This window comes from Falco rusticolus, chromosome 3 (genome assembly GCF_015220075.1).
Source record: "Falco rusticolus isolate bFalRus1 chromosome 3, bFalRus1.pri, whole genome shotgun sequence".
Classification (NCBI taxonomy): domain Eukaryota; kingdom Metazoa; phylum Chordata; class Aves; order Falconiformes; family Falconidae; genus Falco; species Falco rusticolus.
Genome location: NC_051189.1, coordinates 36,449,150 through 36,463,212, shown reverse-complemented (window position 1 = coordinate 36,463,212; position 14,063 = coordinate 36,449,150). Strand labels below are relative to the sequence as shown.

Here is a 14,063-nt window from a genome sequence, read left to right as displayed (position 1 = left end):
ACCCCTTTAAAAGAAAGATGGAAGAAATAGCAAAAAAACTCTTCCTTGTGAGACTTTCAGAGCCAACCTACTTATGCTGAATTTATTTCTGTAAATTTACTTTTTTAAAAAAATCACTGCCCAGTATCCATTCTTGTTTTGGTGCTTAGGCTTCATCTTTCAGCACTGACAATCAGGAGTTTACATAGCATCACACTGAAACATCATCTGAATTTTCACTTGGGCATCTGTACTCTCTTTGGGACTGTGTAGAAGACTAACAGAAAATTATCTTATGTCTTTAAATGCTATGAAAATAGATTTTCATGGTGAACGTGTTGAACACTGAAATGTCTAGAAGTAGCCCCAGTTTCTAGATTTGGGGACTAGCCAAAAGATGCTTTTCCAAGGAGATAATGCCAAATGAAAAGATGAATTTTACAGAATCCGCTTTCAACATGGTTGATCAGGGAGTTGCTGTCATCTTTGCTTACTCTGTGCAGTGCTTTCAAAGTCCTTCAAAACCTAAAGTCATTATTTTTGAACCAAAGGATTTCTCCAAAGATAAACACCCCTTTGACAGGCGTCCTGCGTAGGGAGACTTTCTTAAATTAAGGACAAAATTTCCCTAAACCCAGAAATTCAGTCCTTTGGAATAACTTTTAATTACATAAATGCAGCCCCTTGCTCTAACATATACTCTCAAATTTGTATAAAAGCATTTAAATTTCTATAACCTTCATTATAAAAAAAGGGAGTTAAGCTATACAGTATAATGCACCCAAGTATAAAACAGAGTATCAGGGCATCTGCAACACAGGTTCCATTATCACAACTCCATGGGTTTAAAGCAAAATCCTCCACAAATACGAGTTACATCAACAGGCAAACTCTAATATCAGATTTATTATACAGAAATTTAAAAGTCATTTACTAAGAGCTTATTTTGTTCTGGCATTCAAATTTAAAATATTGTTGTTAATTAACGCAATTACAATGTGTATACCATTGTCTGTATTATTGCAAGGGTAGGAATCCTTCATTTTTAAGTAATCTACTTACATATGTCATTTGCAACTGTGTATAGAAAGCAAACTAATGCCTTTATTCAAACTGATGAGACATCCTTATTTCTAAAATGTCCCACAACATTAAAATTCTATTCAAAACCCAGAAGAAATTTGGATTTTTCAAACTGTCTCCTTTCATTGTCTTTTGCATTTTGACATTTAGTCGGTAGTCATGGCAGCCACTAAGAGTGATTGTGTAGTATAAAGATGCAGTTACACATATTTGGCTTTGGGTTAAGTACATCAAATATACGTGGATTGCTCAAAATCAACCAGTAAATGTTTGTGAAAAAAGCTTTATATAGATACACATTTATGTATACATATATATATAAACCAAATAATGATTGTTTCTATGCGTTTGCTATTCAGACACTATAAAATGGGTCTCTAGTCGATATGAAATGCTTAGTTTGAGGGGTACCTTCCACGGCCCTCACAGTAGCATATTGTCTGTAAAATGGATTCTCCTGGTAATTATGATGTGAAAATAATTGCAATATGTTCTGCACTCAATGAAATGACTCAGCAAGCAAGGAATACCTTTAATTACTGGAATGTAAAGATCAAGAGTCCAACCCTATTGCAAATTATAATTGCATTTATCCCATACAATATAAACAAAAATTTTTACTTAGCTGACTGCCCTCAGTATTTTCTTTGCCTAAAGCAAAAAAAATGCACCTTGCAATTTAATTTTCTTATTGTTTTCTGAGTCTTAAATTAAGACTAATATTTTGATCAGTTCAAAGCACAATTTTTTAAATACTGGAAGATGTCAAAGATACCTGCACTTTGGAGTGGCAGAGGCTGTGTATTACTGAGGGTTGTGGTTACAACCCTCACATGAGTTATAAAAGGAAGACACATTTTATATCTGACTTACAGTTCTATTAAAATCACATGTATATCTGATCCCAGAAGAATAGCAAGGACCAGCCTGCCACTGAGAACTGGCACCATAGCAATGCATCTCTGTTCCCTTGACTGAGGTACTCCACAACAGCTGAGGCTCCCTAAATCATGAAAACAGAAAAAGTTGGGGGTTTTACCCATTCTTTTTTAACTGCCTGCTTTGCTAAAGCATCTTGGGCCATTCCTTTGCTTGATGCTGTATTAATGGCTTGCTTTTAGAACATGTGGGTAATTGTGCAAAAAATTTGCTCTCTCAAGAAGCTTAGTATGGCTCTTAGAACAATTTGACTGTAATCTCAGTCCAAAGACGGGGGAGGGATTTCATAACCTAATTGAAATAATATTAGTACAAATCCAGAAAGGATCTACTGTGTCCAGGTGAAAAGGAACAGTAACAGAACTGCCATTCTCTCTGGGCATTATAATATACAGCCGCCATGGAATAAAATGACATCATGTCAGTGGGTGATGCATGGCCAGGTCATGCAAGACCGGGAAGAGTTTGCTGAGCCTACATAAAGGGATTGTCAGGGTGATGCAAAATTAAGTCAGTGGAAGCCTCTGAAGAGATCATTGGAAAAAAATGAATAAATGCCACTCTTCCAAACATACATGGCTGAGGGTGAGATTCAGAAAAATAAAAGAAATGCTGGCAGCTAGCTCCATCACACTGTGCTCTAGTAACCCAGTCTTACTGTGCTACAACAGAACCCACAGCATGATTTGTACCTTGGGAAGATGCTGTTTGATCATAGTAGGCTGCATAACTAAACCATTGCTGTTCTATTTCATCATACTAGATTTGCATCCTCAGTCTAGGGGCTTCACCAGCCAGCACCCATTTTGCCTGCAGCACTCTCAGAAAGACTGCCTGTGAGGTGTCACTCATCCAGAAATCAGAAGACCTGTGTTCTCCATGAAGCTTCCCTACAGAGCGGTTCTGTGACCTGAGGCAGGTTTTTTTTCACCTCTGGGTCATTTCTCCCCAGCATCCCATGCCTGTCTTTCTCATTTATGCCATAAGCTCTTTGTCCTAGGGTGTTCATATCAGACATGTTTGTGCAGAAAGTAGTGCAGATCTCAGCTGGGCCTCCATATGTTCCCACAACACAATAATGAGATGATCTTAAAAGAGTTCCAGCAGACAGCAGCCGTCTCTGATAGCCTAGACCCTGACTGCTGGGTGCTCCAGGGGAAGCTGGTGAGCTCCACATGAGGACTCAGAATTGCACTTCCCACGTAGTGCTGGGATCAGCAGCAAGCTTTAGGCATGCTGCCATTGTGGTGGCTGACACCTGCACGCCAGGGCTGCCAGGGCAAAGCAGGCTTCCTGCAGGCTCTGCAGCTTCCAAGCTGTAACCTAGTCTACCCCACACCACACTTACAAAGACACCGAAGAAGTACCACCTCCTTTGCAAGTCCTTTCCTGGTGCCTCAACCACCAGCGTGGCCCCAGGACCAAGCCAAGCACCACTGTTTTGCAGCCAGGAGACAGCATGGCTCGGGGGGGTCCTGAGCACTACACAGCCACTTCTGAGGGAAGGATCATGAATCTGGGGGTTGTCCTGCTGCAGGGGAGTCCTGAAGCAAACTCTACTAGGCTGCTGTTACAGCAGGCTAGTACAGGTGGTAGCCCCAGATCTCAGAAATGCTGAGGCAAGATAAGCTGTGTACAGCAGGGCTGGGATGGGTGCATGGGGGAGAGCCTTTGAGAAGCCTTCTGTTTCTCTGGCCTTCACACATGAATGTTAGCAGGCCTGAAAACACTGCTTTTAGCCTGAATGAAGGCTGAGTTTCTGGTTCAGTGCTGCTTACCAGGCGGGATCTTCAAAGCCATGTTAGTGGAAGTTTTGGAGTGAAATATCTGTCTTTTTAAGCTGTTTGATATGTAACCTGTCTCAGAAGTAGAAGAGTTTTAACAGCTTTGTGCACTGGCAAAAGGATTTGTCACAACACTTCAAGCATATGATGAGAAGGAGATACGTTACACACAATGAGTATTAAATCCTGGAAAGGAAATCTGCCCATTCAGAAATTCCAGGGCTTAAGGTTTTGATTCTTAAATCATTCACATAAGACTCTGGTGATGTCTCAGGGGATAGGGATTTTTCTTGAGAACAGGAAAACTAATGATAGGATCAGACCCAGAATGATATATGCAGAACCATTGCTACTACTCTATCACTAGTCCTAAACTAGAAGTAAAACTGAAGATTTTTCTGTACAACAAGACAGAGCCAAGCTTGCTACAATACCAGTCAAAAGAGACTGTTTTCCCCTGTGTGCAGGTATGTAACAAAACCAACAGTCCTCAAACAGGTCAGATGAGTCAAGTTAGGAGGGCAGTTTCCTCCTGGTGCAGCTGCCACAGCCTATTCCCTTGATCTTTTTCCATCTAGTCCACATTCAGGAAAGTCTTTTTGGTTCACATCACCCCATAGCTGAATTCCTGCAGTCTTCTGTGCTTTACACATGACAGCAGATAGTGGAATGGTTACTGTACGAGGCTGCCTCTCACACTTGGGTGATAATAGTGTATCAGGAATTATCTATGGCTGTGGTGGCCTCTTACGAAGGTAGGCGTAAGTCCAGCAGCTTAAACATCAGCATCCTGCTAAAGCATCTGAAGAACAGGGGCTGAACTTCTCTGCAAAAAAATTAAACAGTTATTTTTGGTTAACCAGCAGGAAGTAAAGCTGTCTTAGGAGTACTGTAGCCTTTGAGTTTACTCCTTGCTGTTCATCCTCTCCATTGCCTTCAAAGTCTGTTTTGGTAGCTCAGATCCTTTCCTCCGTAAAAAGCTCAATGGGAAGAGAACTGGAGGAAGAGAGAAGTGGTGTGGAGGAAGGGAGAGAAATAGGGTGGGATATTACTTGAAAAAATTGCAAAGGCAAAGCACACCTTAAAGAAGGAGGCCTTCTCCCCTTGGGAGAAAAAAATGTGGAATTTCACCCTGGCTGAAGTTTCCTGAAGTTCAAATGGATTTCAGGAGGGCCACAGACCTCTGTATTAGCATTGGGCAATGTTGCCTCCTCCTCAGTCCCAGAGGGCTGTTGGAACTGAACTGCTAAGGGATTCCTCATGCCAGTGTGATGCACTGGCTCTCCAAAGGGGTGGCCCAGAAGAAAAAGAGCAGCATCTGTTTCTGCCACTGCTACAGACAAGTTTCTGCAGAGCTGGAGAAGCTTACCCACAGCTTTCTCGTCTGTTCTTCCCATGTTTCCACCAGCATGCAGTGTGGTGAGGCTGTCGGGGCCCTGAGTGCACCAACAGGCTCTGGACAGGCACATGTCTGTATTCCCTGCACACTGCAAGGAAGTGTATGCGTTTTCATTTCTTTAAACAGGCACTACAGTCTGACCCAAGACTCTCTAATAGTGACTATGGCAAAGCATTTGCATCACAATTTGTTTCATGTAACCATGACAAGATATTTTTTCCCCAAAGCCAAAAAAAAACTTCTATTGAAATATCATTTTTACAATGTGGCTGCATTAGCCCAACAAAATAACCCCATTAATTCATGTCACAGATGACCATAACAGTCAGGGCTCAGTAAATTATTTTTCTCATTGCTTCAGCAGTGCAAATTACATAAATCTGAATAATACAAAATAGTAACCTTAGGTATTTACCTTTTGACATCAGAAGACAAAGTGAACAAACCCATTTGAATCCAGTCATACACACATTAAGTAAAAATCACTGACCACGGCATCCAGAGTAATGCATTTTAGTCCAAAAATCCATAGCCATGATCAGCGATGAAGCTGTAAATTTAGGGGCAATTATCAGTCAGACTTGTGCCACCCTCCAATTTGCATGTTTGCATGTGTTTGCACTGACACTCCGTAGATACAAGACAGTCATTATTGGGCAGTCTTTGCATATGCAAACAGCTGCTTGTGTATTCCTTGGGATGGGTTTTCCAGCCAGATCCTATGCTACCTGAACTATGCTATAGAAGTGGTATGCAAGGACTTGCACTGGAGGACAGGGTTCATTGGCGCAATTTGACACAGTCTTAATAGGAAGCTGAAGGGTCAAATCTGTCACTTGCATCTTTTTTTTAATTTTGAAGAACCGGTGCTACAGTGCTCCCTGATTTCACTGCCATCCTGTGGTTTTATGAATGACACTAACTCTTGATTCTACCCCAAACTGTTTTAAAGCTGTTTGTTAAAATGTTCTCTTGTTGGAGAGAATAAAATTGCTAATACTTCTGCCAAAACCTGTGTAGCTTTAGTCACTCAGAACAGTCATGAGGGTTACAGAAATCAATGCCTAAAACTGCTTTTTAAAACTCTCAGTTGTCATAAAAGCATGTTAGATCTGTCCAAGTTCTTTCTTTTTCATTTTCTGGACATATGGCAGGAAACACTAGAGTCACTGTTGACAGAGGAAACTCAGTAATTCCCAGTTTCTTTTCCTTATTTTTTCTGTTTCTTGTTTCCTTTTCATAGTACCTGCTTACTCTATGGCTTAGATACAGAAACATCAAAAAATTCAAGGGCAGGGGACATGACCAAAGCTCTGTACCTGTCTCTATGTTAAACTACATTGCAGTACACGAACAGTGCAATTTTAAAGACTTAGCCACCAAAGAATGGCCTCGGGTGACTGAGGGTCCCATGCCATCTTTCTCACCAGTGAAACAGGTGAGCACTGTAGGGCATTACAGAGCCCATAAACTGTTAGTACAATTTAAAGGAACCTCTATTTTGGAGGGGGAAACTGGAAAAGCACACATATACATAAGGTTGTGAGATGGACTCACACCAAATTCTCTGTTGAGCAGTGCTTTGCATTCAGAGAGGCAGTAATGTGTAACATTGATCACATAAACAGTAATCACACCTATGTGAACGACCAAAATGAGATGTCACTCATGACTGAGCATGAGGGATGATCTCAAAGGTCATTTCCAACCTAAACAATTCTATGGTTCTGTGATTCCATGTATTCCTTGCAGGGGCTTTTGCTTTCATTCCCTCCATCACTAGTGACTCCATAAGCTTATAAATCCTTAGGGTTTCTGACAGCAGAGAGAGATACATTGGCTTTAACACAACCTAATTCGTTTATCTTAGACATCTCTCTTGGAATGGGAACAGTTCCTCTCTGGTGGTGCTTCTCTCTCCATTGACTAAAAACAAAGCTTTTATGACTGCTGCAAACTAGCTGTCTTAAATATTAGATGTCCAGCATTAATTAAAGTGAATCCCAGACTCACACATTTCAGACGAGTGCCAAAAATTAAATGATATGTAGAATACCTATCACTCGTGCCCCATCTTGAATTTTACTTATCCCAGTCCCATGTGCTCTTTCACCACTTTACCAGCACTCATCATGCAGCTTTCTTCAAATACACCACCAGCTATGGGGAAAAAACTACAGTTATGATCATATAACACCATTTTGTTTGACAGAAAAGGATGCAGCACACTTGAAATGGATTATAAAAAAAAATAATTACTAGCCAACAGAGTGTGCCTGTTGGTGTTCACAAAATGGCGTGGCTTTTTGTAACTTAAAGCATTGTCTTGACAAATCAAAAACTCTAGCACCTCAAAGGGAGCATTAACAAAGTGAAATTTGTAACAAACTGCTTTGTCAATAACATCTGTGAGAAACTGATTTAAAGGATGGGTGTGGTAGGTCTTCTCTACCTTGTATTTCATGCTTTACTTACTCTTTTAACTTCTTACTTCTGCAGTCTCTTCCAAAGCAGAAAACAAAGCAGGGTTTCAGTTCACTCAGCTGACTGTCTCATAGGTGCCTGGCAAGGAGCTGAGCTGTGTTACAGGTTGCACATTTTGACTATGGGCAACGTGCCAGTTGCAGTTTCCTTTCAGGTGTGCAGAGCTTCAAGACTAGTTGGCAAGTGGAATTTGAAGTGTCAAAGATCAGTAACACTTTATTATAGGTGGACTGGATTCAGTAAGGCAAAAGGAATCAACAGATTTGCCTTCATCAGATGTTAATTATAAGTAACATTTACACTTATCTCTCTGCTTTCATGTGTTAAAAATAGTCTTGCTTATGAATAATGGTCTCTGCTGTGACACAGCAATCTGTCCTAGCTGTGCTTTGCCAAGGAACAAAATGTGACCCAAATTGCCCATGGCCTGTCAGTCAGGACAGATTTTCATTTTACAGTGTAAACGGTAAAAAATTCCTTATAGCTACTGGATAACAGATGAGAACAGACAGGGTGGTTTTACCAGTGCTTTTCCTAATCGTCCTATCTCTCCCAGCCACAAATAAGTGGTTGCTGACTTCTAATGGCAGCCATAGCACCCTTTCTTCTTAGCTTCACTAAAGGGCAAGAGAGCTGCAGGACTGGCAACGGGACTACTTTTCTCTCATTAGTGGAGGAATATGGGATGTATCTGAATAAGCACATTATCTGAGATCAGAAAACCATGTTCAAAGAGAATCATCAAAATACCCCAGCTGACCATGCTTTAGTTCACACCACAGAGCAGCCTCAGAGGGCACAAACAGGTTTACTTGATAGGTAATGAAACTGGGAGATGTGTATTAGTTTATCTACTATGCCTCAGGCACTAATGGTTGTTCAAACCATGGGGTGGAACTAGTCTAAAGAAAAGACCCCCAAAATATATACAGCATGGGCATGGAGTCCTTGGAATTGCTTCCCTCTGGATATCCAGTCCTGCTGGGCTTCCCTGCTTGTTCATGCAGACATCGTGCTGGCACCCTTGAAAGTCTCCCAGAAATTTTACCTGGACCAGCAAGTAAAGAGCTCACAAAGAGCATGGAAATGTTCACCCAACACAGGCAGTGCTTTCACATTTTATAAATTAGCTATTAAAATAATGCCTGAGGTTTGAGAAAATGATGAGATTGGCTTAAAACAATGATATTAAGGTGCATTTGAGACTTATTAACCAAAAAAATCATACATTCTTGATTTTCAGAGCTCTCTGAATTTCTTCTCTGAAGCTGTCAAAACTTTTAGCAGCATTAGGTAATATTTCTAGGGCTTTCTCTGCAACTCTGAATGTGAGGAATTTATTTTTGAAAAAATAGATGAGGTTCTGAAATAATCACACAGTTTCAGAATTTAAGAAGACTCGTAAATACTAGGATATTCACAGCAAAACTGCAAGAATTGCTAATACTGAAATCCTTTCTGGTTTTAACAAAAACCAGTGTTCTATTCTTGCCCAACTTTGAAGCTTTTAATGTACATAAACATTTAAATCTTGCTGCATATAACTAAGAAGATTCTGTTGCTGTCTTTTGTCAACATCTGTTATTTTCTAGCAATTTCCTTATCAATGCTTTTGTAGTATTACGGTTACCATCATTTACTTTCCTTCATTTAACTTGCACAGCTAATGGAATTATGTGTGCCCCACATGACTGCACAAGGAGCTATATAATTAGCAAGCCAGTTGAAACACCTTTGGAAAGTAAACTTTGCAATCACTGCTTGTCTTCAAGTGTTTTTAAAAGCTCCACTATAATATTTGTGCCTATTTCAGTTAACACAAGAGGTCCTGTGAAGATTGCCTAAATGCTGTGCTGCTGGCTTTCTGGCCTAAGTGTGCTGCTTTTTTAATAGAAAAATGTTTCTTTCTGAGGCAACAGGCTTCCATGACTAGGACACTGACACCTCGGGATTTGGGAAAGCACAGTTATCTCCCTGTTCAACCTGTGTGACATGGGCCAGCCACTCTAATCAGACGACTAACTGGGCTAACATTACTGCTTTTATTTTATTCTATTTATAATTTACGGCACTTTAGGGAAAGGACTGGTGATCAAAGCAGGGCCTCTGCTACTCAGTGCTGCCACATAAGCTGTTCTTTGCCTGGTCAAGGGGGAAAAGTCATCACAATGCTGATGTTGGATGCCTGAGGAGGCAGCTCTTCAGTTCCTTTGTAGCCCTCAGCCCTTAAGTCTCCAACAGGAAAAAGGGTACTTGTCAACACAGCAGGTTGTTTGGTGCCCAGGGTTGCAGCAGCCTCCAGAACTTTCTGCAGAAGTCAAGCCAAGTTCCCACTATGGTTGAAGGACTTTCTAGGGCAAATGGAGACTAAATGAATACCATGAAAAAAGAAAATGTAATGCTTGTAAAGCATGGAAAGTCATCCTAATTCTGTCAGTGGCCAGAATGAAATAGGACAATGATTCTGCCAGCATGCTTTCAGTGCAGCTATTGTGCTGAAAGGAAGGAGAGCTGAGTGCATTCGTATCTTTCTCCAGCCATGTTTTGCAGATGACAAGCTGGGAGAACAAACACCTTTTCCCAATTGTTTTAAATGCTGTTAGAGAACAAGACATATTCAGTGTCAAGCAAAGATAAAAAATAGTAACAAAGGCCCCAAAAGGCAGGATTCCTAGGATGCTGCTTTGCATGCCTCTGTCTACAAAGATATTTCAAGGTATGCATTGTAGGAGTGATAGAGCAGACCTTGTACAAGAATGTTTAGCTTTCAGCCTGTGGCATCAATGGCCATTGTGAGGGTGGTGAGCCCCTGGCACAGGTTGCCCAGAGAAGCTGTGGGTGCCCCATCCCTGGAAGCGTTCAAGGCCAGGCTGGATGGGGCTTTGAGCAACCTGGTCTAGTTGTCCCTGCCCATGGCAGGGGGGTTGAAACTAGATGATATTTAAGGTCCCTTCCGGCCCAAACCATTCTATGATTCTATGATCCTATGTCTTTAACACGCAGCCCAGTGTCCTTTTTCTGTATGTGTAGCAGACACCCAAGCAGCATGCGGGGTCTCATGTGCACCCACTCCACAACTGCCCTGCTAAAAAAGATGCAGTTTTGGTGGTGTGGGCAGCCTGCTGGGCCAGCTGTCCTCAATGGACAGTCTGGACAGCCACACCTGTGTGCTCAGAATTATGCATGCGGTTAAATGCTTTGTTGGATGGAGGCCTAAATGAACATATCATTCAATATGTTTGACTATCAACAGACATTAGTTGGACATGATTTGTCTCTTCAGAGGATTTTTTAGTTATTCCTTGCAAATTGGTACTTAGTTTCAAAACAAAAAACTTGTCAAGTCCAACCTTCCTTGACAACCTCAGTTCACAGAAAGCAAAATCTTCAGTACACCCTTGACCTGAGATGCTGACTTTCACCAGTGGTTTCCAAAAAGCTGGATGTCCTTTAGATGGGTTTTTTAGTACCCATGATCAGAAGCCCCCATGCAAAGTTTAATTAGGTTAATTGATTATCCACTGGCAACTAGAAATCCATTCCTGAACTGATGGATCATTCAAATATCACTATACTGAGCAGCACTCAAAGGCTCTCAAGCCCTCATCAACCTCAGGGGCCTTTCTGAGTAGGAGAAACAAATTCAAAAAGCATAAAAGTGTCCATGAGAAAGGCTGAATGACAGCTTCATATGTATCCACAACCTGAAGATCAAAGGCCTGCCCGGTTTTCCTTTAGCAACATCAAGGATTAATTTGGTCTGATCTGTTAAGTACAATACTTTCAGCCACAGTTATACTTAAAGCCATGTATTTGCATGCTGGCAGCAAATGTGTGCCTGCCTCTGTAGATACAATTTTGATAGTAGCAGGGATTTGTGTGTGCCAAGATGAATTCTTAAGCAACACCCCCCCTCGAGATATATATACTTTATGCAGCATGGGCAGTGGTAAGGGTGTTGCCCCAGGACCCAGGAGAGCTGGCTCGTGCCTGGGCTTTGTCATTGGCTGGCCAAGTGAGCAGATAGAAGACTATTTTCCTACTTATAAGCTGGGATGACAGCAATTAGAAAGAGCAAGAGGAGAACATTGTATAATGATTATGTATTGGTATCACCATTTCTAGACCACCTCCTCCTCAGCCCGTGACTGGCACCTGTAGGCATTACAAAGTCAGTAAAGGTAACTGTAAAGGTAAATGGCAAGTGTATTTGTTGCTTCAGCTGATATACACTAGACCTGAAGATGGAAGCAATATGTTTTGGCCAGTAAGTGATGAAGGAAAAAGCTTTGTTTCAAGTAGTTACACATATTAAGGACATTATGCAAAGGATTTGGTAAATGTGTGCTCATTGCTGGCTTTATTTTTAATTATCTGTATGACATTTTCATTTGTAACAGATAATGTCTTTAGCATCTGCCTATGGCAACACATGGGCAGCGTTTCAGAGCTGTTCTCAGTTGCATTCAGATATGTCAGAGAATTTGTTAGAGCTTCATGTCTCTCCACCTGCCAGGAGAGGCTGGAGCCATAGCACTCTTCTAATGCTAAATACATTTCCTGGTAGCCACATTCACATACTATAAACCAGAGAGGACTGTCTGCATTACACCCAAGGCTGAGGTCGTATAGATCAGTAGCAGACTGCAGTATTGAGCATTTCACATGTGATTTGATAAAGACTCAATGTTCAGAAAAAATAGTTGAAAGTAAATATTCTAGAGAAATCTGCCAGGTGGGTGATAGAGCAGATTTGCTGGTTCCCAGCCAGTCACCTCAGGTAGAGATTCACCAAGGAGGAGCCAGGGAAGTGAAGCATGCTAACAAGATCTCTCATTTCAGCTTACAAGGAAAAGATGAAGGAGCTGTCCATGCTCTCTCTGATCTGCTCCTGTTTTTACCCAGAACCTCGCAACATGAACATCTATAAATATGATGGTGAGTGATTTTCACTGGAAATCGTCCTGCAGGTCAGGCAATGTGCTAGTGCTGGGAAATGACTCAGTTCACTATCCTAGTCCATAGTGTTAGTCAGGGAGTATTTTGCTGATTTAACAAATTATTTGCTGGTTTGGGCTGTTACTTTCAACTGATCGTGTAGTACCTGTGATGCTGGCTATTGTTCCTAATAGCAGCTAACTAAACTCTTAAAGCTAGCTCTCTCATACCGAGCTGTACTTTTCCTACTACCCATCTGAGAATTACAGCTCTTCACAGCTGACATAATTCCCAAGGAAACTAAGAGAAGGTGAAAGCATGCTTAAAAAATTAATCAGCTTGGGCACTGCTCGCAGGGGGTGTGAAACAGCACAGAACCCCAATAAGCTTCCAAAACCGCTGTAAGTTTTTATGTTTATGAGATTAAGGTATAATTAAGCTATTACAGATAAAATGGAATGTACTTCTCCTGAGAACCATTTTCAGTCCATAATCTGCCACAGCATTTAAAACGCCCAAGGAGAAGATGCTAAGTCATTTGTCTGTACTTCTGATCCTGCACTAATATCTGTGCTACTTGTCTCCTCAGTACTCCTGAGGTATTGAAGGGCTTACCATTTCTCACTTCATTGTGCAGACATGGAGGTGAAACAAATCAACAAACGTGCCTCAGGCCAGGCCTTTGAACTGATCCTCAAGCCGCCATCTCCGGTCTCAGAAGCACCACGAACTTTAGCTTCTCCAAAGAAGAAAGAGCTCTCTCTTGAGGAGATCCAGAAAAAGCTGGAGGCTGCAGAGGAGAGGAGAAAGGTATCTTTCCTTAAAAAAATTCTTGTAATTAGACCTGACTTAGTGTACAGAATAACAGCCAAGATTCCTGTCCATTTCTGTGTTTTCCATTACCATCACTGACTCACAGTGGTCTGCATGGACAAAAAATGCTAACATGTTTAAAGAAGCAAATGGGTTCACTTTTTTTCAGCAGTTTGCAAACAAACCTCACTGTTTTTGATGCCTGGGAAGTATGCACCACAAAATACAGATCACTTTGGGCAGGAGGCCCAAGTAGTTTCAAATACACATGCTGACTGTGTGAATATAAGTGGCTCATAGAGCATCTATAATAGTTGCTGAAAACAGCACAATTCTTCTGGTGTCTAAGTTTATAAGACTGATGTGCAATTCAGACAGCTACTGTCTTGGCTACCGGATCTTGACTCCTTGTAACACCCATGGAAATTACTCACAAGCCCTTCCTGAGGCAGCTAAAATGTCTTACTTATGCAGCATGGAGGCATGTCAGCCCTGAATAAAGAGTGTTGTGGATCCACCACACACTCGAATGCAGATGCAAGCATGCATAGCCCTTGTAAGATTGTATACAGACTAAGTCTTCACTTTTTTTATGACTTTACCCATAATGGTAAAACCCTGTTTCATAATCAGTGTTTGTCACA

General features: G+C 41.3%; 1 protein-coding gene across 1 annotated transcript in view; it reads left to right on the top strand.

Moving 5' to 3' along the window:
- Positions 1–14,063, top strand: part of STMN2 (stathmin 2) — a 41,369-nt gene that overhangs the window by 13,727 nt on the left and 13,579 nt on the right. Inside the window, exons 2-3 of the mRNA XM_037381953.1 lie at positions 12,511–12,606; positions 13,244–13,416. Coding sequence (XP_037237850.1) covers positions 12,511–12,606; positions 13,244–13,416 — 269 coding nt within the window. The remainder of the gene's footprint in view (positions 1–12,510; positions 12,607–13,243; positions 13,417–14,063) is intronic.